The sequence below is a fragment of the Rhinolophus sinicus genome, chromosome 4, assembly GCF_057876585.1.
Source record: "Rhinolophus sinicus isolate RSI-liver-muscle chromosome 4, RSI-T2T, whole genome shotgun sequence".
Classification (NCBI taxonomy): domain Eukaryota; kingdom Metazoa; phylum Chordata; class Mammalia; order Chiroptera; family Rhinolophidae; genus Rhinolophus; species Rhinolophus sinicus.
Window position 1 is genome coordinate 47180937 of NC_142504.1, and position 23449 is coordinate 47204385.

At 38.2% G+C, this 23449-nt stretch overlaps 1 protein-coding gene across 4 annotated transcripts in view; it reads right to left on the bottom strand.

Moving 5' to 3' along the window:
* The window catches only part of RELN (reelin), a 504226-nt gene that overhangs the window by 71269 nt on the left and 409508 nt on the right, over positions 1-23449 (bottom strand). For all 4 annotated transcript variants that reach the window (XM_074340625.2, XM_074340624.2, XM_074340623.2 and 1 more), the window contains exons 34-41: positions 22674-22947; positions 20080-20220; positions 19797-19974; positions 16204-16288; positions 15206-15388; positions 13905-14076; positions 13704-13806; positions 11747-11976 (exon numbers count right to left, since the gene is read on the bottom strand). In XM_074340625.2, the coding sequence (XP_074196726.2) occupies positions 11747-11976; positions 13704-13806; positions 13905-14076; positions 15206-15388; positions 16204-16288; positions 19797-19974; positions 20080-20220; positions 22674-22947 (1366 nt within the window). The remainder of the gene's footprint in view (positions 1-11746; positions 11977-13703; positions 13807-13904; positions 14077-15205; positions 15389-16203; positions 16289-19796; positions 19975-20079; positions 20221-22673; positions 22948-23449) is intronic.

The following is a 23449-nucleotide window of genomic DNA, read 5'->3' on the forward strand; positions in this document are numbered from 1 at the left end:
TTTAGTCTGCTGGTGATTCCTTCTAGTATGTTCTTCATTTCAATTATTGTATTCTTCATTTCTGACTGGTTCTTTTTTATGGTTTCTATGTCCTTTTTCATGCTTGCTATCTCTTTGTTGACGTTCTCACTAAGTACCTTGAGTTTCCTTATAACCATTGTTTTGAACTTTGTATCTGGTAGGTTGCTTGCCTCTACTTCATTTAGTTCTTTTTCTGGAGTTTTCTCCTATTCTTTTACTTGGGATGTATTTCTTTGTTTCCTGTTTTGGCTGCCTCTCTGTGTTTGTTTCTATGTATCAGGTAGATCTGATACATTTCCCAGTCTTGGCCAGGTGGCCTTATGTAGTAGGTGCCCTGTAGGGCCCTGGCAGAGTCTCCCTGGTCACCTGCTCCAGGTGCTCCAAGAGTGTCTCTTGTGTGGGTTGTGAGTGCCCTCCTGTTATAGTTGATCCTTGATTGTTTTTGGCATGTCAGTGGGTGGGACTGACCGTCAGGCTGATTGGCTGTGCGGTTTGGCCACATCCACAGCTTACAGACAACTGTGCAGGGAGCTTACCACATGGAGCTGGATTCACCCCAGATGACTCTGGTACTGCCCTTTGTGTGTTCCATTTGTGGGGCTAATTGGGCAGTGCTCTGTTGTGGTCTGAAGTCAACCTCCAAGTATGTTGGTTCTGGGGCTTCTTGGAAGGAGATCTGGTGCAGACCAAGGTCACCCACTGTTTGTGACCAGCCAAGGACTATCTGGTAGGAGCTACAAAATGATCCATGGCTGTTTGCTGCTTTTGCTGGACCTAGAGGTATGTACGATAGGGCACGCTGTAAACTGAGAATGGCTACCACCTGTACTGGGCCTGGGGTAGCTCCATAAAAAGCTAGGACACCCCGAGGACTGCTGCCACCTGCTGGCTCCTTTAAGATTCAGCCACTTGATAAAGCCTTGTGCCATACACAAGTTGGGTTAGGCAGGGTCTCAGGGAGTCACTAGGGTGGGAAGAGTTGTGTTCACCAGGTTAAGGATATATTCTGGTTTGGTGCCAGTGCTGAGCCTGAAACTACTCAGTGAGTCTCAGAGCACACCGAGGCCACACCTACCTGGGGCATGCAGAGTCCAATAGTTTTCCAAGAAAGAGTGCAGTGTGGGTGGGGCTGGCTGTTCTCAGAGAAAGTGCCTCTGATGTTGGGCAAGTTGGGTGGGGCACTGTCTTGGAGTCAGCAGGGTGGACCAGTTGAGCTCACCAGGCCAATTGTCCTGTGGGAGAGGGCTCAACACAGGAAATATGGCACTTGCCTGCTGGCTACATGGGAGAATGACCGACCCCACAGAGGGAAAATGGTGACTGTCCTCCAGCCCTTGCCCTGAGGCCACACACCTTAGTCTGCCCCCTGTATGCCTGCAATTCCCTCAAGTCACCGTCCCTCCACCAGAGCCCAGAGTGAGTGTCTGTGAGTGAATCCGTGTGCTGGCCCTTTAAGAAGACATGTGGGTTTCCTGCACCCTTCTGTCCCATCTGGATGGTTGGAATCTACTGTTTTTCACAGCCAGATGTTGTGGGTGCTCCTCTTCCCAGCATCAGTACTCTGGGTTGGGGAGACCAGTGTGGAGCTGGGGTCCCTTGCTCCTTCAGGGGGAACCTCCATGGTTGAAATCTCCCTCCTTATTCTCACGGAGGTTAGGGACCAGCCTGTTTCACATCTCTCCTCTGCCTACCAGTCTTGACATGGTTTCTTTATATCCTTAGTTATAAAACTTTTGTTCAGCTAGACTTCAGATGGTTCTCCAGGTTGACTGTTCTATAATTTAGTCATAATTTTAATGTGTTCACAGAAGGAAGCAGGCACAGTATTTATCTAATCCACCATTTTGGATTTCAGTATTGAGCAAGATGTTTTCAAGGTTCATCCACATTGTAGCCAGTATCAGAATTTCATTCCTTTATAGGACTGTATAATATTCCATTATATGGGTATACCATCTTTATTTATCCATTCACCAATTGACGGACATTTGTTTGTTCCCACCTTTTGGCTATTGTGTATAGTGTTTCTATAATATTCTTATATAAGTATTTGCTTAAATACCTGTTTTCAATTCTTTTGGGTAAAATGGAAGTGAAATTGCTGGGCTATATGGCAAAGAAATAGTCCCTTAATTTCTCTCTCTTCTATAATTTTGATGGAATTTCCATTATTATAGTTACCACTGTTGTAGATATATATATATATATATATATATTTTTAAATTTTATTTTATTAAATTTATTGGGGTGACAATTGCTAGTAAAATTACATAGATTTCAGATATTTAAAGCATACCTATTTTCTCTGTTGGCTGTGTACTCCTAGAGGCCAATCTTCATGTCTCTTTCTTCTTTGTACCCTTTTATGTGCCCAGTACAGTGTTTCATATACAGTAGATGCTCAATAAATGTTTGTTTTATGTCATTTGTTGTGAAAGCCTTAAGCACCAAACTAAAGTCCTTTGGATTTTATCCTATTGGCAACAGAGAGCTCCAAGAGGCTATTTTAATGAGAGGAGTGACAAAACCAGATTTATTTTTAGATAGTTGTCTGTTATTTCTTAATTTCTTTTTAAATCAAAGATAATTTTCCTTTTTATTTTTAAGTAAATAGTCTTATCATCTTGTTGATGATAAATTAGCCCCTTAGATAGAATCTACATATTTAGGTAATAGTCCAGAAATAGTTTAGTATATTTTATCATGTACAAAACTCAATGCAAAGGAGATAGGTTTATTTTAGAGGGTATAGATACAGAGACGGCATGTGTACTCATTTTTGTACCCTGTAAATCTGACCAATTTTCAGTTATCATAGAAACCAAATTCAGAATAATTTTTTATTCATAAAACAGAAATTAGAAGTCAATATTGGAAGCATTTATTAGGTTTTTAAAGTTTAGTAGAGAGTAAAGCAGATGGAGACAAGATCTCACATATAATTTTAACCCTAATTTCATTGTTTATATCAAGACTCCAACTATATTGAGCTGCTCCCAAAATGCCAGTTCATAATTAAATTTTATTTTCAAATACTTGTCAGAATTTAGTCTTGGCAAGAAGCACTTCCTACCTTTTGAACTTTCAGACTGCTGAGCTGAGGGATATGGCTGGAGTTTTCCTTTGAACAAGAGCCTACATGGATTTTTTTGAACTTCTTATTTATTCAAATGTTCTGAATACAAATGAACCACATTGGTTGGATATTTATTATTGTTCACCTGCTTTGACACAGAAACTGCAAGCACTATGATAAATGGGATAAAGGGTCTGGTTTCACTATGGTTCCCTTCTGCTGAAATCTTATTTAGAAAATTTCTCACTGCCACCCTCCCTGGTGAATGTCAGCATCTGTTCTCCCACACCAGTGCTATTCAAAAGGATCTGTTTTTTAAATGTAAACTTAAAATTTCAAGCACACAACAGTGTTTTCATTAAATAGGAGTTTTGGTTGACTCATTATGAAACTGAATAAAGCAAAAGTAATTAGGAATTTTAAAGACAAAAAGACTCTAGACGAAAAGGACACATAGATGATGTGAATAAAATTTGATGGAAGCTCAATACCTATGCTTCAAATGTTTACTCACTATATGTGGAAGCAAAAATGAGCATTTATGCACCTGAAAATATTTAAGATACTTTCTTTTTTTTTGGGTATCCAGTGTCCAGTAAATGCAAAGAAAATGATAATTTCAACATAAGTTAGATTTTTTTTTTTTTTTTAAGCATCTAGTTCTTGAGCCATTGTTATGTACCATGCTGAATACAAACCAAGGGATAGTTCACTGAGTTGGAGAAAATTTAACTTCTGCCAGCAATTTATGCTTGTGTGGGTTTTAAGAAGAGTGTTGATTCTTTTCCTGAAACATGGACTAGACAACACTACTAAGGCATATTCTTCTCTTTGCTGAAATGGTTGAAGGCAGTCTGAAAGATAGGTTTATATCATTGTGAGAATTGGCATGCATCTGTAACGGATTTACTTTCTTTTCACAGAAATAAAAATGACATGTAGAATTAGAAGATCCAAGATGGCAGAGTAGATAAATGATGTGCTTCCCTGCATCCCAGGTCAAATTAAAATTACAATTAAATTACAGAATGATCGACATGGAGAACGATCTGAAGTCTAGCTGAACAGAAGTCTTATAACTAAGGATATAAAGAAGAAGCCACATAGACACTGGTAGGAGGGGCAGAGATGTGGAATGGGAGGCCCTACACTTGTGTGTGGCAGTTGAGAATCTGGAGAGATAGCTCAATCATAGAAGTCCCCTCCAGAGGAGAGAGGGATCCCAGCCTTACACCAGGCTACCCAGCCCCATGTACCAGTGCCAGGAAAAGGAGCCCCGACAACATCTGACCGTGAAAAACAGTGGGGATGCTAAATAGCTGTGTGAGACAGAAGGCTGTGGGAAATTCCGATGTCTTTTTAAAGGGCACATGCACAAACTCACTTGCTCGCAGGCACTTGCCCTGGGCTCTGGTGGAGGGATAGTGACTTGAGAGGCATCAGAGACATATATAGAGAGACTAAGTTGTGTAGATGCAGGGAGAGGACTTGGGGGACAGTTGCTGTTTTCCCTGTGTAGAACTCTCTTCCCAAGCACCCGAGAGGTAGGCACCATCTTTCTTGTGTTGAACAACCTCCTCCCCTTCACAGCCAAATCTGAATCTACATTGACCTAGTGAACTCTGCTCACTCTACTTGCTTGCTCCACCCTGGTAGCTCCCTGGGACCATGAACCACCCAACTTGTTCAATGCCTGAGGCACTTTCTTATCAAACAGCCAGCCCCACCCACATTGTACTCTTTTTTGGACAACTCTGGTAGGTCTGCGGGCCCTGGGTGGGCAGTGGCTGGCCTCGGTGTATTCTGGGACTTTTGCTGAGTAGCTCCAGGTTCAGAGCTGGCACCATTCCAGAATTAACGTTAACATGGTGAATACTTGTCTCACCCTGGTAACTGCCTCAAACCCCACCTCACCCAAATTGTGTACCACAAAAGGCTCTATCAGCAGCTGGCCTTATAGGAGCCAGCAGGTGGCAGAGGGCCGTGGGGTGTCCTGGGCTTTTTGTGGAGCTACCACTGGCCTGATACTGGTGGCAGCTGACCTCGGATTGCAGCGTGGCCCCTTCCATGTGCTTTCAGGTCCAGCACAGGCAGCAACCAACCACAGATCTCTTTGTAGCTCCTACCAGGTAGTCCCTGGCAGGTTTCAGGCAGTGGGTGACCTGGGCTTGTATTGGAATCATTCCCAAAAGGCCCCAGAAGCAATATACCTGGAGGTCAGCTTAAGACCACAGCAGAGCACCGCCCAATTAGCCCCACAAGTGGCACACACAAAGGGCGATCTCAGCAGGCACAAGAGCCCACTGGGGTGAATCCCACTCCGTAAGGTATGTCCCCCCATCCCCCCTCCACAGCAGCCCATAAGCTGCGGACATGGACAAACCCCACTGCCAGTCAGCTTGAGGATCACTTCCACCCATTGACATGCCAACAGCAATCATGACTCAACTATAGCAGGAGGATACACAAAACCCACACAGGGGACACTCCTGGAGCACCCGGCGAGTTGACCAGGGGGACTGTGCCAGTGGGTCCTATTACTATATAAGGTCATCTGGCCAAGACTGGGAGACATAGCAGATCTACCTAATACATAAGAACAAACAGAGAGGCGGACAAAATGGGGAAACAAAGAAATATGTAACAAATAAAAGAACAGGAAAAAAGTCCAGAAAAAGAACTAAATGAAATGGAGGCAAGCAACCTACTAAATACAGAGTTCAAAACAGTGGTTATAAGGATACTCAAGGAAATTAGTGAGAACTTCAAAAAGAGATAGCAAGCATAAAAAAGGCTACAAAAATCATAAAAAAGAACCAGTCAGAAGTGAAGACTACAATAACTGAAATGAAGAATACACTAGAAGGAATCACCAGCAGACTAGATGAAGCAGAGGATCGAATCAGTGACTTGGAAGATAAGGTAGCAGAAAACACCCAATTGGAACAGCAAAAAGAATAAAAAAAAAAAAAAAAAAGAGGATAGTCAAATGATTACTACCAACAACATCAAATCAGTAATCAAAAAACTTTCAACAAATAGTAGTACAGGACTGAATGGCTTCCCAGATGCATTGTACAAAACATTCAAAGAAGAATTTACACCTATCCTTCTCAAACTATTTCAAAAAATTAATGAGCAGGGAAAGCTCCCAAGGTTATATAGATGGCTACCATCATCGATTCCAAAACCAGATCCACATTACAAAAAAGATAATTATAGACCAATATGAACACAGATGCAAATATCCTCAACAAAATATTAGCAAACTGAATACAGCAGTGCATTAAAAAGATCATATACCATGATCAAGTGGGATTTATTGCTGGGAGACAAGGTTGGTTCCATATTCCCAAATCAAGTAACATAAACAAAATGAAAAATAAAAATCACTGATCATATCAATAGAGGCAGAAAAAGTGTTTGACAAAGTCCAATCCAATATCCATTTATGATAAAAACTCTCAGCAAAGTGGAATAGAGGGAACATATGAGTACCTCAACATAATAAAGGTCACATATGACAAACCCACAGCTAACATCATCCATCTTCAACGGGGAAAAGCTAAAAGCATTCTTTGTAATATCAGGAAAAAGACAAGGATGCCCACTTTCACCAGTTTTATTCAACATATAGTATTGGAAATCCGAGCCACAGCAATCAGACAACAAAGAGAAATAAAAGGCATCCAAATTGGAAAGGAAGAAGTAAACTGTCATTATTTACAGGTGACTTGACACTACACAGAGAACCCCAAAGATTCCATCAAAAAACTATTAGAACTGATAAATGAATTCAGTAAAGTAGCAGGATACAACATTAATATTCAGAAATCTGTTGCATTTTTATACATCAATAATGAACTCAGAAAGAGAAATTTAGAAAACAATCCCATTTACAATTGCATCAAAAATATACCGTATTTTGCCACGTACAGTGTGCACCTTTTTGCCCAAATTTGTGAGTGAAAAATAAGGATGCATATTACACATGGGTAGTACTCATTCCATACTTATATAAATGTTTTTATTTTTTTATTTATGCTTATGAGTTAAAAGTGTAACTGTAGAAATCAATAATAATATCCGTATGCAAAATAATCCTTGGAATATGATAATTGGTTTTGTTGAACTTACAATGAACTTGCAACAACAAAGAATTCTTGGCCTTCTATGATGAGTAAATATTGTAAATTTGTTACCAGCACATAAAATTTCTTGTACCTTGTATCTTACATAAAATTTCTTGTACCTTGTATCTGTTTTTGTGTTTTGTAATTATTTGTTACATAAAATTTCTTGTACAATAATATCTTAAAAAATGAATGTAAAACTTCCTTTATATTACAAAAACAAGTACCTAAACATAAACAAATAAAAATTTGAATTAAAAAATTAAAATGAAAGATTTTTTCCCCTGAAAGTTTGGGCCTAAAACATAGGTGTGCATTATACATGGTAAAATATGGTACCTACGAATAAATTTAACCAAGTGGTTAAAGACCTGTACTCAGAAAACTATAAGACACTGAAGAAAGAATTTGAAGAAGATAAAAATAGATGGAAGCACACTCTGTGCTCATTGATAGGAAGAATTAGTATAGTTAAAATGTCCACACTATCTATACAAAGTAATGTATAGATTCAATGCAAACCCTATCAAAATACCAATGGCATTTTTCACAGGACTAGAACAAATAATCTTAAAATTTATAGGGAAGCACAAAAACTCTGAATAGCCACAGCAATCATGAGAAAGAAGAACAAAATTGGAGGTATCATGCTGCCTAATATGAACTATACTACAAGGCTAAAGCAATCAGAACAGCATGGTATTGGCATAAAAACAGACACTAGATGCATGGAACAGACTAGAAAGCCCAGGAATAAACCTACACCTATATCATCAATTAATCTATGACAAAGGAGGCAAGAACATATAGGGGTGGAAAGACAGTCCATTTGATAAATGGTGCTGGAAAAACTGGACAGATACACACACAAAAAATGAAACTGGACAACTTCTTTACCACATATAAGAATAAACTCAAAATGGGTTAAAGGCTTAACTAAGAGCGGGAGCCATAAAACTCCTAGAGGAAAACACAGGCAGTAAGCTCTCTGACACCGCTCTTAGTGATACTTTTTCTGATATACCAGGCAAGGGAAACAAAATAAAAAAATACACAAGTGGGACCACATCAAACTAAAAAGGTTTTACACAGCAAAGGAAACCATTAACAATACAAAAAGACATCCTAGTGAATGGGAGAAGATATTCATCAATGATACATTTAATAAGGCGTTAATATCCGAAATTTAAAAAATAAACTCATACAAGTCAACACACAAACAACAACGATGACAACGATGACGATGACGAGAACAATCCACTTAACAACTCGGCAGAGGCTCTGAATAGACATTTCTCCAAAGACGACATAAACATGGTGAAAAGATGCTCAATGTCACTAATCATCAGAGAAATGCAAATTAAAACCACAGAGAAATACTACCTCACTCCTGTCAGGATGGCCATCATCAATAAATCAGCAAATAACACCTATTGGCGAGGATGTGAAGAAAAGGAAACCCTCATGCACTCTTGGTGGGATTGCAAATTGGTGCAGCCACTATGGAAAATTTTTTGGAGGTTTCTCAAAAATTTAAAAATAGAACTACCTTATGATCCAGCAATTCCACTTCTGGGTATTTATCTGAAGAAATCTGAAACACTAATTTGAAAAGATATATGCATTTCTATGTTCACTGCAGCACTATTTACAATAGCCAAGGTATGGAAGCAACCTAAGTGCTCATTAATAGCTGATTGGGTAAATAAATTGTGGTACATATACACAATAGAATATTGTATTCTGCATGTCTCTGTCCAGTTTTCCCAATACCATTTATTGAATAAACTGTCTTTACACCACTCTATATTCTTGCTTCCTTTGTCACAGATTAATTGACCACATAGGTGTACGTTTATTGCTGGGCTCTTGGCCATAAAAAGGAATGAAACCTTACCATTTTCAACAACATGGATAGACCTTGAGGGTATTATGCTAAGTGAAATAAGTCAGAGAGAGAAAGACAAATACCATATGATCTCACTTATATGTGGAATCTAAAGAACAAAATAAATGAACAAACAAAATAGAAAAAAGACTCATAGATACAGAGAAAAAACTGACAGTTGCAGGGGGAAGGAAGTTGGAGAGCTGGGTGAAAAGGTGAAGGGATTAAGAAATATAAATTGGTGGTTACAAAACAGTCACGGGGATGTAAAGTAAAGCATGAGAATATAGTCAGTAATGTTGCAACAACTATGTATAGTGCCAGGTGGGTACTAGATTAGTCCTGGGATCACCACATAAATTATATAAATGTCTAACATTTATATAATTGTGTTGTACATCTGAAACTAATGTAAAATAATATTGAATGTCAACTGCAGCTGAAAAAAACTAATTGAAAAAAATGTCATGGAATACAAATAACATGACTGTTAAGTTCTGTGCCTTTATAATTGGAGGAGGTATATTTTAAACTGACACCTGATATCAGTAGGTGAAAATATAGACATCTGCATTTCTCTTGTTCAAAATTCCAAATTACATCTCCATGCCTTACGTGCACGCATAGTCTGGTGGACATAACCAAGTGCTGAGTGAAGCCGGCTCCGTGATGCTGGAGTTGGTCATTTTACTCAGGACCTCTGATTGGCAGATCTTTGTGACCTTACTTCATACTCCTTTAAATGGTAGAATTTCCATGTTGGAAGTTGCTGAAGCAAGTCTCAGTTGTCAAGTCAATCTAAAACCATGGCATACAACCTATCTTTAGGGTTGTTTTCTATTTAATCTAATGTTTAGCTGGGCATTTGGAGGAAATCAGAGGTCGATTAAGGAAAAAACCCGCATCTTCTCAGCAATATCCCATGGTCATGGGATTGGTCATAGGTGCCTAAGTGATTCGCTACCCAGGACTTTCCCTACCTACACTGCCCATAAACATGGATTTTTGGATTTTTGGCCACTGTGCTTCTATTGCAACACTTGGATTTCTTGGCCATAGCTGACTGGCTCTTTCCAGTCAGCTTTCATAGCTGATTTTCTTTCCTAGAAATGCGGAATTATGAGCTCCAGAAAATGAGAACTGTAATTACTGAATGATATTAATATCAGCATGACAAAAATGAGGATCACAATTTTTTTTGCTAATGTCCTCACACTTCTTGAATGGAGTCCATGTTGTTCTCCAGTATGTTGCCAGTAAGTTCTTCTACTTTTTAAAAAATAAGCCTCTTTGTATTTCTTGCAACATATAATCTTAAATAATACAACTGATTTTGGATGAAAACTTTTTCATGAGCTATTTTCCCCCTGCCCAATTTATTTATGGACAAGCTCAACCCCCACCTCCTAGGTGTTTTCTGGTTGTGCTGGCTGAGTCCGCAGCTCTGTCTGTTCCCATGATCTCCAGAGACAATCCTTGCCTCCTTGGCCGTGACTTGTAAAGAAGCTTGATGACATTTTACTAAGTAATGCTTTTTTTTTTTTTTTTTTTTTTAAATAAAAACTGTTAGATTTACTATTAAAATAATGTCCTGGTGCAAATAGTAAAAATTGATAAAGTGACATATTCAACAACACAAAACATTAAAGTCCTTAAAAATTAAATTATAAAAATTATGCGGATGATATGAAGAGGAGTATATTTATGTTCAAAGAGAATGCAGACTTTTGAAAATCCACTTTCACCCCTCTGGAAAGGTATTAGTAGTTTTAGTAGTTTTGCTTGAAGACCCAAGACTTCTAATTATTCTGAGTTTCACATTGGAAATGCAAATCTATTTCCATCTTGAAAGTATGTTATTAGTACTTTCTTCTTTTTTTGACATACCGTGAAAGAATAAGTTCTTTATTCTGAGGGAAAAGACAAGTTTTGAGGCTGGCTGCTTTGTTGACTTTCTTTTTGTTGACTTGCTCTTTGTTCACTTATATCATTGCTTTTATTTTCTGAACTATACTTTTCATTTTATTTCTGTTAGAATTGAAGTCTTTCATCTCCAAATAGCTTTTTAACAAAAGAGTCAAATAAATATATGTAACAAGAATGCTGAGAAAGGTTGAAAAAGTAGAAATGCTTGGAGGAAGAGTGCTAACAATTTTTTTTTTTATGAGACACTTGGAACATTCTGTGGGATTCTATCCTCCATACGTGTCTCCTCCCAATGAGAAACATAGGTAGATGTTTGAAAGTCATAAAATTCTAACTGCATTTATATTGTGAGGTGGAGGAGAGAGTGGCGGAGGGTTACAACGTTAGGGGAAAACCGTATTTCTGTTGCTTTCTAACTGATCTAATAAAGACCCACGGGGGTGTGAACCTCCTGACAGAGTGCAGTCCACGGTGTGCTCTTTTAAATCTATCTTCAAACCTTAAGTTCGAAGTATGTCAGTTCAGTGCCCTAGGTTTTAAATACCCATCAATCTGTTTCAAGTGGGGAACTGAAGAAGAAATGTAAGGCAGACATTTCCACAATAAAGTAGTAAGTCAATGATGATGTCAGGGAGAAAAGTGTCAAATGAGAAACAAATGCAGCAAAAAGCGGGGTGAGGGGTGGGTGGGGGGTGCCCTTACCCGCAAAGGTGCAGCTTCCCGAAGTGCACGATCTCTCTCCTCCAGCCCTGGGTGGTCCCCGCATAGTAGGTGCTGCTTGGATGGTGCTCAGTGGAGCACAGGGAGCTGACATGGCTGCTGCTGTGGTAGCAGAGCGGGAGCAGGAGGTGCCAGGTTGCCCCAAAGTCCCTTGAAAATTCCAGTCTTACTGGGTCAGCAGATGAGCTATCAGTTGAGCACCCAACGTTGATCTTAGGGAAGAAAAAAAATGATACAAATTACCACAGAGCAACAAGCCTTGAAATGATTCACCACTTCATTATTTTCTTGAGAGTCCATTTTCTTGGGAACTGTCTTGCTGAAATATTTAACACTATGAAATTCTGTTTTGCCTGAGTAATATTACCTTGAAATAATACTTTTTCATAAAGAACCTCAAAGAGCCTCATGAAAAATTTATTTTCCCTCATTTTATTAGAAAAGCTAGCAAGGGGGTAAGGCAGAGGCTGGCACAGAATTCCAAGTCTTATCTTTGGCCTACTTTCGTAGCCAAGCCAAGCAAATCGTAATGAAAAGACTGTTTCCCTAATTCTACCCATTAACTTTTTTCCCCAGTCGGCTAGATAGGAAGACCTTCTGTTTTCCTTCTTGTGACACCTTCCAAACACATGTAATCCCCAAAATTTTGTATGAGGAGAATATTCCACACATATTTAATATGAAAACAAAACAAAATACAATCGTTACTATTTCCCTGGCACAGGGAGAGTATTTTCAGAATGACCTTTTTAACCATTGAGGAAATAACCACTCCATTCCTTTTTCAATGCTTTCAAGTAAATTAAACTAAAACTTAAATAAATGCATGTGATTCTGTCTGTGAAAATTTTCCCTTTTAATTTGGATTAACATTTTCTTACTGTCACAGCAACCAGATATATTTATATCTATATTTATATTTTTATAATTTATTCATAATTGTTGAACTTACTCCTCTTACCTTCTGATGAGTCAACTATTGAGATTTGACAAACTTTTTAACCATCGGCATTTGTTTCTACCTGGATTCTTTTGATAACAGAACTCTTAAAAGGGCCACAGGTGCTACTTTTTATTAATGTTTAAAGCATAAATGTTAGAAAATATAACAGAAAGTTATATAAGTAACTGAGAATAAAATTAGAAAACATAACAGAAAATTAAAAAAATAGATACAAAATAACTTGTTCACTAAGGTATCATTTGGTCCTTGACTTTTGAGATGCAAGAGACAACTCTAATTTAGACATTGCAGAGAGTTAGTCTAAAACAAATATTCAAAACTGTGTTGATGCAATTAGACACTATTTTAAGTAAGTCTGCCCAATGGTTAGTATGGATTTCAGCTTTGGAAGTTAATATTACTAAACATTGGCATAATTCATCTTTGGTTCTGCTGATTTTAGCTGAACCATTTTTTTATACATTATTAATTTGCTTTCTTGAAAAACATAAAGAGTTCATGAATACTAATGAAATACACAGATAAAATATATTTGTAATTATAAAAACAGTATAGTATTATTTTATCTGTAAAATTCATGGCACCCATGGTAAATATTGTATAAATGTGCTGGCATGATAGACTATAGTTACATTGACGTGGGTCCTAAATAACACATAAAAATTGTGAAAATAGTAATACTAGAATGGTATTGTCCTATTTATATTTATAATATTTAGAATAATTTATTTCAACAACTTCCCCTTGTAGTAGCTGGGGAGATTATGTCATAAATCAAGAATGAAAATTCAGAAATAAACCTTAGTGTCACAATTGGTTCTGCTAATAAAATTGAATTATGATGTAAAACCTCTTTTGTCCTTGCACAAAAATGGAAAGTCATAATGCATGAAATTATCTGAGATGTTCCTCCTCTTTCCTAGGTTTTGTTCAGGATAAAATTTGAAGTATTTCTTATAGCACAAAGCCAAGTACCTCAAATTGTATGATGGTGTTCTCATTCACGTTGAGGTCACGAGTGGTGATGGAATGCTCACCAACTTCATTTGAAACAAACACCATAGCTGAATCTTCCTCGCTGTTATACAAGGAAACAAGGAATCTATTCAGGCAAAGGTTCATCATGATTTGTACAGAGCAGTGGTTTTGTTTCTAGCTTCTGAATTAAACACTTACGGTGCTCCCTTTGAAGAATATGGGCAATAAAGACCAATGTTACCACCAGGATAGAAAAACCAATTGTCTTCTCTGGGCCCAAAGTCAAATGTATCCAGAAGCATCACAGGGTTGTTTAAATTATTTCCATCAATAATGAAGTCATCAACAATCCAGATTTCTTCTTTCTTACCTAAGGCATTTTTGGATAAAGCAAGTTTTTCCAATGGTGAAAATCAGATGGACATATTTGTTCATTGGAAGACAGTAGAGGACAGAGGAACTCAGTAGCAACAGGTTAAACATATGTCTCTATACAAAGAAACACACACTATATAAAAGTGTATTTACAGTGATTAAAGTGTGGAACAAATTAAGATTTCAATCATATTAAATTGACGTAGCTTTCTTCCCTTTCTTGTTTTGGAAGCAGTTAGTGAAAACAATAAAGAAAAATCAGGCAAGTATTCCAAACATAACATGAAGACAATATCCTCTGGATTATGAACTTGATTACATTTCTTTGTGGCCTTTTATCTGGTGATTATAAAAGATTATTTTTTTCTGTTCACATATGTTAAAAGAATTTAGTTTTGACTTATTAGTTATAAAGGAAATAGGTTAAATTTTAGAGATGGCAGTACATTTTTATTACTTATTTCTGTGTTACCTCTGCAAAGAATCTGCTTAATGTATCTCCATGCCTACATAGACCATTAAATGCATAATTTGGTAGGGTCTGATCTTTTATAATCAGCAGTTAATAGAAATATGGAATGCAATAAAACATCACAAATTTGTAAAGTTATCTTCTTTAACCATTTGAAAATGCTATTAAGTTATTCATTCACTTTAACTTATCAACTAAAATGAGTGTATGTGATAAGAATATTTTTATCTATCTAAGGCCCTGCCTGCTTGGTGAAAGTCCCTCCCACTTTGTCATGGCATTTTGCTATAATATTCCATCTCATTAGCGAAATGCCACACTCAGAAGAAGTACATATTCCCAAATGAATTCAGCAAAAATGTAGTTATAATTGATGAGTACCTAGTGGTCAAGCTGGATTATTTTTTAAAAACCTTAGATCTGTGACAGGATTCAGCTATATTTACATCAAGAGAGTTTATGAGACAAGTATGAAGAGGTGATAATGATATATACAGTTAAATATTAACGGAGACCCCTCGAAAGTGGAGCATGTAAAATGTGTGTGATGAATAGCTAAGCTACTCAGTTGAGAAATACTTCCTTCACACCTTAGAAACATATTAACATGTCATAGTCAGTTTTAATCACAGGAGAACATGTGCATTTTTACCATTATTATAAGGTTGCCAGAGTCTGAATCTTGTAGCGTTGGTTTGGGCAGTGTATGGCAAAGGAACATTAATGAAAAGTATGTTGGTTGTTTGAGGGAAGTAGAATTCATCCATCAGATGCCAAATGATTCCCCCATTGATGGAGAATTGTAATAGAATCGAGTGAGATCTCTCTGGGGTACCTAGAAAGAAGATAACACAGGCATAAAATGTACTGTGATAAAAATGGGGAAAGAGTATGTTTTTAGACCATTCTTTTTGCATCAATGCACAAGCTGACTTATATTCACATAGAGGCTTTATAGTCCAAATGCTTCAGAGGCAACTTAATGTGATGACAAGTTCGATTTTTCTATACGAATATAACTCAAAACACATACCAAATATTGGATTTTCATACAATAATATCTGCCTTTCTTTCGCAGATATGAACACTTTTCTTTCTGTGTTTCATTTAGGCAATATTACATTAAAATATTTGACTCTACAGACATCATAACTTTACAAAGGGTCAAACATTTAAATTGCAGGAAACAAACAAAAATCCACTTGAAAATTTATTATATCCAAATGTGATTATTTGTCAGGAAAATTATTTAGTTAGTATGAAAAGGAAGAATGACAAAGAGTTGGCTTTTTGAATTCACATCTGCAAAAGAAAATACAAAATTTCCAGAAGTTAAAGTTTTTTAATTTTAAAATTATTACAGCTAGAAAGTAGTGGTAGGAAGACTCAGGGATATGGTGATAAACTTAACTACCACAGAACTAGTATGATTACTACAGCTATATGAAATTATTATAAAATCAGCAGTTATCTTACTCTTATATTAAGATGAATTTATATTATACATTTAGGTACTCAAATTTATGTTAGTTGTTCCACATAATAAAATTTATGGGCCTCAAATCCATTATTTCTTTGTGGAGGAGGAATTGTGCATGGGGGAATTTCTTGAAGGGAAATAATGAATTCATACCCACAGAAATGACTTACCTTTTGCTATAAATCTAAGTGAAAACTGGACATACATGGTATTGGTACAGTCTAGATCTCTTGAAATAAGCATCCGTAGTCCTTCCTGAAAACAAAAACATATGTATGTTAAGCAATTTTATTTCACTTGAAAAATTACTATCCTTTGATTTGATACACCTAACTTGCATTAGGTAAATAATACAGAGGATGCCAAAAACATGTATACATATTTTAAGAAAGGAAAACTGTGTTAAAATTGTAATATTCAATATATACCTATAACCAAAGATATATACAAGTCATGTTTGACTTCTGCGATTACAAGAGGTGCTCAAAGTGGTTACCATCAGCATCCAGACACTTCTGATTATGGTGAACAACTGCTTGGGCAATGTTGACCAAAGTGTTCACTTGTATACATTTTTTTTTGGCACTCCTGGTAGATACATACATATAATCATCAAGAAGCCATATTTGGCCCGGTTTAAAAGGAAAAATTGATAATTTTCCCTTTCTTAATGGCTTTCATTTCCTATGCCCAAATGACATAATTTCATTGTCTCAACTCGAAATCACACTTTGCCGTGTGACTTTCATAAAAAGTGGTGAAAAAATGGTAGCATTACATATCTACAGGCCTTTAAAAAATAGCCTCCTTTGATCATAGTGTGCTGTGAGAGGAGCAATGAGAAACAGGTGGAAAAGGTGCCAAGTGCTCCTGCTGGAAGCTGGGAACTAACAGGCAACTTCTTCAGGGTTCCAAGGAGTCTTTGGAACTTCCTACAGCTTTGCACACTCTGCTCTGACATCCTCAGGAGGCTCTCCTTCAGGCTGCCACAACCCCCTCCAGCTGGTCAAGTTAAGTAAGTCATAACTAAGCCTCTTCGTGCCTAGGCTATAACCGCTCATGCAGAGAAGCTGAGGAAGGAGGAGGACGATCACATTCACTTTAGTCATTTTTCCTGCTAATTAACTATTTCTGGTTGCCTGGGATTTAGAGCTCCATAGCTTATTTTCTCCATGTGTACACAGGACGGTAGTGATAGCTGATAAAATAGAATTTTACTATGCAAGTGTCCCAAGGTCCCAACGGGCCTTTTGGTTCCTCAGCTGTGACTTCTGAATGAAGTGACTCTTTGGTGGTGGAGGGCTGAGTGGATGCTGCCAACCAATTTCGTAATTATCAATGAACAAATACCAGATACCAAATTTAATTTTAGTTAGGCAAAGCAAATTCTCCCTCTTCTTCATTATGTTTGGTGTAGAGCACGTTCCTCAATAGCTGAAAAAATTTTAAATAGAACTAATTTCATAATAGCAACCATATACTGAGTGTCTACAACATGCTGTGTTCTAAAATTGACACCACACATTTAAAGCACCTGGCATTCCTAAAGGGGAAGATATTATTATCTTCCTGTTGCAGAGAAGAAAACTGTCACTCAGAGGGACAGTAACCTGATGAAGATTACACAGTTTATAAGTGGTGATGGCAGGATTTGAACCCACACATGTCAGGTTCTGAAACTTATCCTCCATCCTTTATAAGATACCAGCATTTTGTTTATTAAATCATCTTTTGGTTTTGGGAGGAGAAATCCAGATAGTGTTAAATTTAGAATTTGAGAATTTGATATTGTAGGAGAAAGCAACTGCATTTAAACCCATCGCTGAACTTCACAAAGCATAGATCTAAACTTCCAGAATTGGAGGTTATCATGTAACAGCCTTATATTTCCAGTCTTTGTTTTTCTTTTATCCTAATAACTCACTGCCCTGCTCAGTCCATAACACCTAATCAATGCCTGTTTTTCACGTCCCAATGTCTTTATATGCTCCTCATACACTTACAAGTACTAAGCCGTGGATGTGTTTACAGCTGGATGCCACGTGGAAGGTGAGGCTATGGGAAAAGGTGGTTTCCTCAGCTTTGAGGCAGGTAGTTACAGGTCCAGTTACTAAACATCCCTTGCTCACATCAAGATAAACGAACATGATTACTCTTCCCTCTTGGTTATGGAATGTAAGTATAAGTGGTTCCATAGAAGGACCCATTTTCTTGTAGGAGCGATTGTGTTGAAAGTGGGCATGATCTGTAGTATGAAAGTATCTTTCTTTTATATTTGCAATATTTGTTTATAGTTCAGCATTTGATATTGATAGGTACATGATGAATCTGTCAAGCACTGATTCTGTACACAGTCTAGTTCATAGAGACATGTTTCTTTTCTCGTTCTTTTTCTAAGTTCAGTAATTCATTGTGCTAAATGTGAGGAATTCTTCTGCATCCAGCGAGCTATTTTAACAGCTGATAGCACTCCTAAATCTATAAACATTACAAGGAGATTATCATTTTCTTTTTCATGAAAGAATGCCTTCCGAGGTCAAACTACAACCTACTGGATGGCATATGCTGAGCCCTCTCTACATCTTGCAGAGCTGATAGATAATATGGGTAATGTTATAATGCTTGGCTGCTCTTGCATTTGGATGGCTAAAGGGAAAATAGAAAAGACTGTGTGTCTACTTCCTTTATAAGATCTAGGGACCAGATTAATTCTACTGCTTAAAAATTTACCAGGTCAGATATCTGAATCATGAAAAGTCACAGGGCTTCTCCTTTTTGATCTTGTCAATTGCTTCAAATGGATATGAAGTGGGCTAGTGGTAATGACAGCTAAAGCCTAAGACAAAATACACACACACACACACACACACACACACACACACACACACACACAGTAGTTTCCACTCTGAAATGTTCTACCTCAATTTCTTCAGTTCCTCATAACGTTTAGGGACTTGTAAATCTCTCAGACCCCTAAGTGGTTTTTCTTCATCATCCAAAATTTGAGAAGAATTCTAAATTCAAACAAGGATTATAGGCGGCACTATCAACTATCATTGGAAAAGTTCCAGGGTGTCTAATTTTCTAAGTTAGGTGTTAATCACTAAAGTTGTACAGAAACGCATGCAGAATTTTGTTAAAGATTTCATTTGCACACTTAGATGAGCTGATTGGTCCATGCTGAGAGAGACAGGACATAGCATGTATTCACATATGAAGGTGTGCCAGCTTAGCTCAGAGTTTCACACAATTCCTTGGTATCTCTTCTAACCAGACATCTAGGTTGAAATAAAAAATATACTAACAATGTTTGAGAATGCTATCTAACTTGTCTTAAACGTTTGGTTTTCTTAAAGTTACCAAATGATTCTATTGGCAGGAGGAAAAGAAAAAAAAAGAAAGGAAAAAGCAGAGACCTTTTATAAAACCATTTAAAAAATATTGCAAGTTAAATATTTAATGACACATAAAATGCTGTATTCTAGGAGTCAAGATTCTAGAAATTGCAGATGTACAATTTTAAATCTATAATTCAAGCAGAAAGTAAAGAAGTCTGATGACCAACGCGGAGGAAAAATGTTATGGTGAAGTGATCCTAAAAGTGCGCTGAATAGGAGAAGAAACATGGTTTGGACTAGAAGACAATAACTGCTATGTATAAAATAATACATCGTCTGAACAGATTCAGAAATGCATCCGTGTGGAGCAGTGAGTGAAGAAAGGAATTTCACTAGTCGTATAGAGAAGTAGAATCTTATCTGACCCCTTTGAAAATGAGAGATGTTCCAGATTTGATGGTTTCACCATTCAGATTCCCCCTCTCTGCGCCATACACTTCAGGCCAAAGGTCGGGATGTAAGTTCCCGTTGAAATCATCTTTAAGAATCGAGGGCAGAGGGATGACAGGAACACAGTAGGCTCCACCAAAACCCCGGTCACATCTAAAGAAAAAACGAGTGCAGAAAAGGTATGATTTGTTCTGAGTTTGAGAAGCCAGTTTTATGTTTGCATTCCCCCAAAAAGAAACTGCCAGTTTATTAACTTACACACAGCGTCCAGCATCACAAATCCCTCGTCCTGAGCACATCCAAGGGCACCCTGAGGCCAGCACAACATTATCAATAGCCCAGGAGTCACCTCCCACAGTGTAGTTGGCCTGAATCCACCTGAACCGCGTCCTGGGAGATCTAACCAAAGAAAACACACTTGGTTTGACAAGCAACCTTGAAAGCTCGAGAACATTTCTTTTCATTCTCTTTTTGCTTTAAAGTGCCCTCCTCCAGGTTCCAGTTACCTCTTCTTTAAGACGCTTGATTATTGTACCAAGTATTGGATGCTGTTTCCTCTTACCCCACACACCGGAGAGTAAAAAACATGCTTTTTCAATATTTCACCATTTCTTTCTTACAAGAATCTCTGAACACCAGTGAGATAGGAAAATTATTTTGAACTATTGTCTGGACTACACGCAGAATTTTAGTCTTGGCTGTCAGGCTTTCATTGCTCTTCAGTACTGGAAAGAGACTGGGGATGGTAAACAGAGGGGAGGCTGGACTCTCACGAAGTGCTTGCCCTGAGGTTCCTGTTCTGCTGTCATACAGGGTTGCCGAGATAGTAAATGGAAGCCCCATTGAACTTGTGCGTCAATTCTGGTCCCTAAAGGTGAGGACTGAATAACATGAGGCACTCCCGTATCTCATGTCTGCAATCAGTTATTGGGAATATATGTCAGGAGAGCACGTCATCCATACAAGCAGCCTTACCAAACAGCAGCAGCTGTCCCTCATTTAGGAAGAGATTATGTAGCAAAAGTGCCTCAGTCATGTATTTGGAATGTGGGCCACCTTCTACTCGAAGTAGGATTTCAATGCTAACACTTCAAGTGCTATTATTTCCCCGACATAAGTTCTCCTTCAATGAAACACAGCTGCCAGCATGGTGGACCTAACATGGAAATCTAATCACGTCACCACTCTGCTTAATACCCTTCAAATGGTTCCCCCTGCCCCTGCCCCACACACACACACAAGGGTAAGGCCGAACTGCTTACGATGACATACACAATCCCTTCACCATCATGCTTCCCTTGCCTTATCTTCCCCTATTTCTTGCTTCACAATTATATTCTGACAGCACCAAATCCTGGAATTTCCCCATGAACTCATGCTTTTTCTGGTCTCTGGGATTTTGTTTTGGCCTCAACAGCACGAATGCCCTCTTCGCTTGGGCAAGTTCTATTCACTTATAGGACTCAGCTCAGACATTAGCTCCTTCTGGAAGCTCCCTCTGTGCCCCCCAGACTGAGTTAGGTAGTATCCCCCTGTTTCAATAGTAGCCCTGATTATTACCTCTGTTATCATTTTATATCAGAAATAATTGCTTAGATGTCTGTCATCCTAAATAATATATTGGGATCCTGGTGTCAGCTTATTTGTTTCATATAAAGAGTTCTAAAACACGATAGATATTCAATAAATGTTTGTTGAATAAAAACAAATCGAATAAATGAGCTACAAGGAAGCATTCTTCACAGTTCTGGGGATGCACAGGAAACGATTTTAGGTTACATACTAAGATACTTTGGTTTCCTGCATTTTCTTCTGCCACTTGGTTGTGCATCTCTGATTTAGATGTGAACCAGGAAAACGGAAACCACTGGAAGTATTTGACGCAGAGAAACACAAGGAACTAGATGCATAGTTAGTGGCAGAGCTGAGACGTCAACAGAGAGGAAACCAGAGTGTGGCAAAGTCAGGAAGCCACGGCAAGTCCAAAGCTGGACAGACACAGCGGGGACATACTGCCGCTGATGCTCACAGGCCAGGGTCACATGAAGGGCCATCTGGGAGGAGCTAGAGCTACTGAAGTTGCCCAAGATACACATGAGGCAGAGGGGAGGGGGAGGAACACCCTGCTTTATCTCTATTTCCACCCTCCGATCTCTCCTCGGTGTCTAAATCAGGAAGCCAGCCGATACAGCAGGCTGGCAAAGCAGCCTGCAGAGGCTGACCTGCCTGCAATGCAGAACAGAGCAGTGGAGGGGTGAGGTGGGGATCTGGGGGAGCAGTCCTGGAGGGCACAATCTCTTACCAGCCCCCACAGTATACCTTCGTTTCTAGAAACATCCTACAATATCCAAGTGCCTAAACCACAAAAGTGGGAGCCTGCTGTAAGCCCTAATACAACTCTTGAATATGATCTGAAATGCTGGCAAGGGGAGGAAAATGTAAAACAATATGAGCATTCCAAAGGAACCAATCTTTTATTCTTACCGTGGTTCTGAGAGTAAAACAAAACAAAACAAAACAAAACAACAACTGAGGCTACTCTTCTATGTGTGATGAATTCACATACTGCCTAATGCAAATAAATAATAGTCTGGTTATTGGAAGATACTGATATCTGGTGGGCAGACTTTATGTTGCTAAAGCACAGAAAAGTTCAGCCTTGTAAAAAGTTCAGAGATCCTAACCACATTTAAAAACTGCAACCCAAAGCACGTTGCGCTTTTTTCCCCTGGCACATTCTGTGCATAATTATCATGAGAAAGTAATAGAATTGCCAAGTGGAATCACAATTATTTTCAAATTAGGTGACAGAAACCTAAAGTTCTGACATGTAGCCAAGTGACAATTCTCACATTGTGGAGAGTGGGAGGTAGACAGTGACCCGCTTCCAGTTCTGGAATCTTTCCGAGGTGTAAATGGAACTTTCTGTGTAGTGCAGACAGCCAATGGTTGGAGGGACACACTCTTCAGTGAGGAGATGCCAGTCCCTGCCATTGTTCAGAGAATACTGGAGCTGCACGCTGTGGAAGTTACCAAAGGGCTTGCTACAGCCCATGCTCATTTCGAACTGCAGGAAGGTCGATGCTGTCACGTGAAAGTCCCAGGTCTCAGCATAACGAGGTTTTCCTACAAAAAGAGAAAGGTTTAATGGTAGCATGTAATTGTGCTCTCTTTCCTTATCGGGCAGTTGTGTTCATCATGGACACTTTCACTAGCAAACAAAAATCTTGTCTCATCTTTAGTACCTTACGTGTGCTTTGACTTTTCGTCTCATGGTAGGCATTTTTATTTGGTTAGCATAGACTTGGAAATATGGAAGGCTGCTAACTTAAAAAACTTTACCTTGAGAAGGGTTAATATAGAGTCTTAAGTCTATAATTCTGAAAATTATGAAACATGGGAATGACCTCAAATAGATATTTTTGCTCTTCTTTTAAGAACTCTCAGTCATGTTATACCTACTCTGTATAAGACAATTCCAACGAAACCTGTCTGTGCACACCAAGTTATATCAGAGGACAACACAACTTTTATTTTTCACTTATGCATACAGTTATGCTTTTCAGAATCTCTTCTTGGGTTGTGGTTAATTTAGTGCTCTAGCTAATTAAATATTCTCCCTTTATCT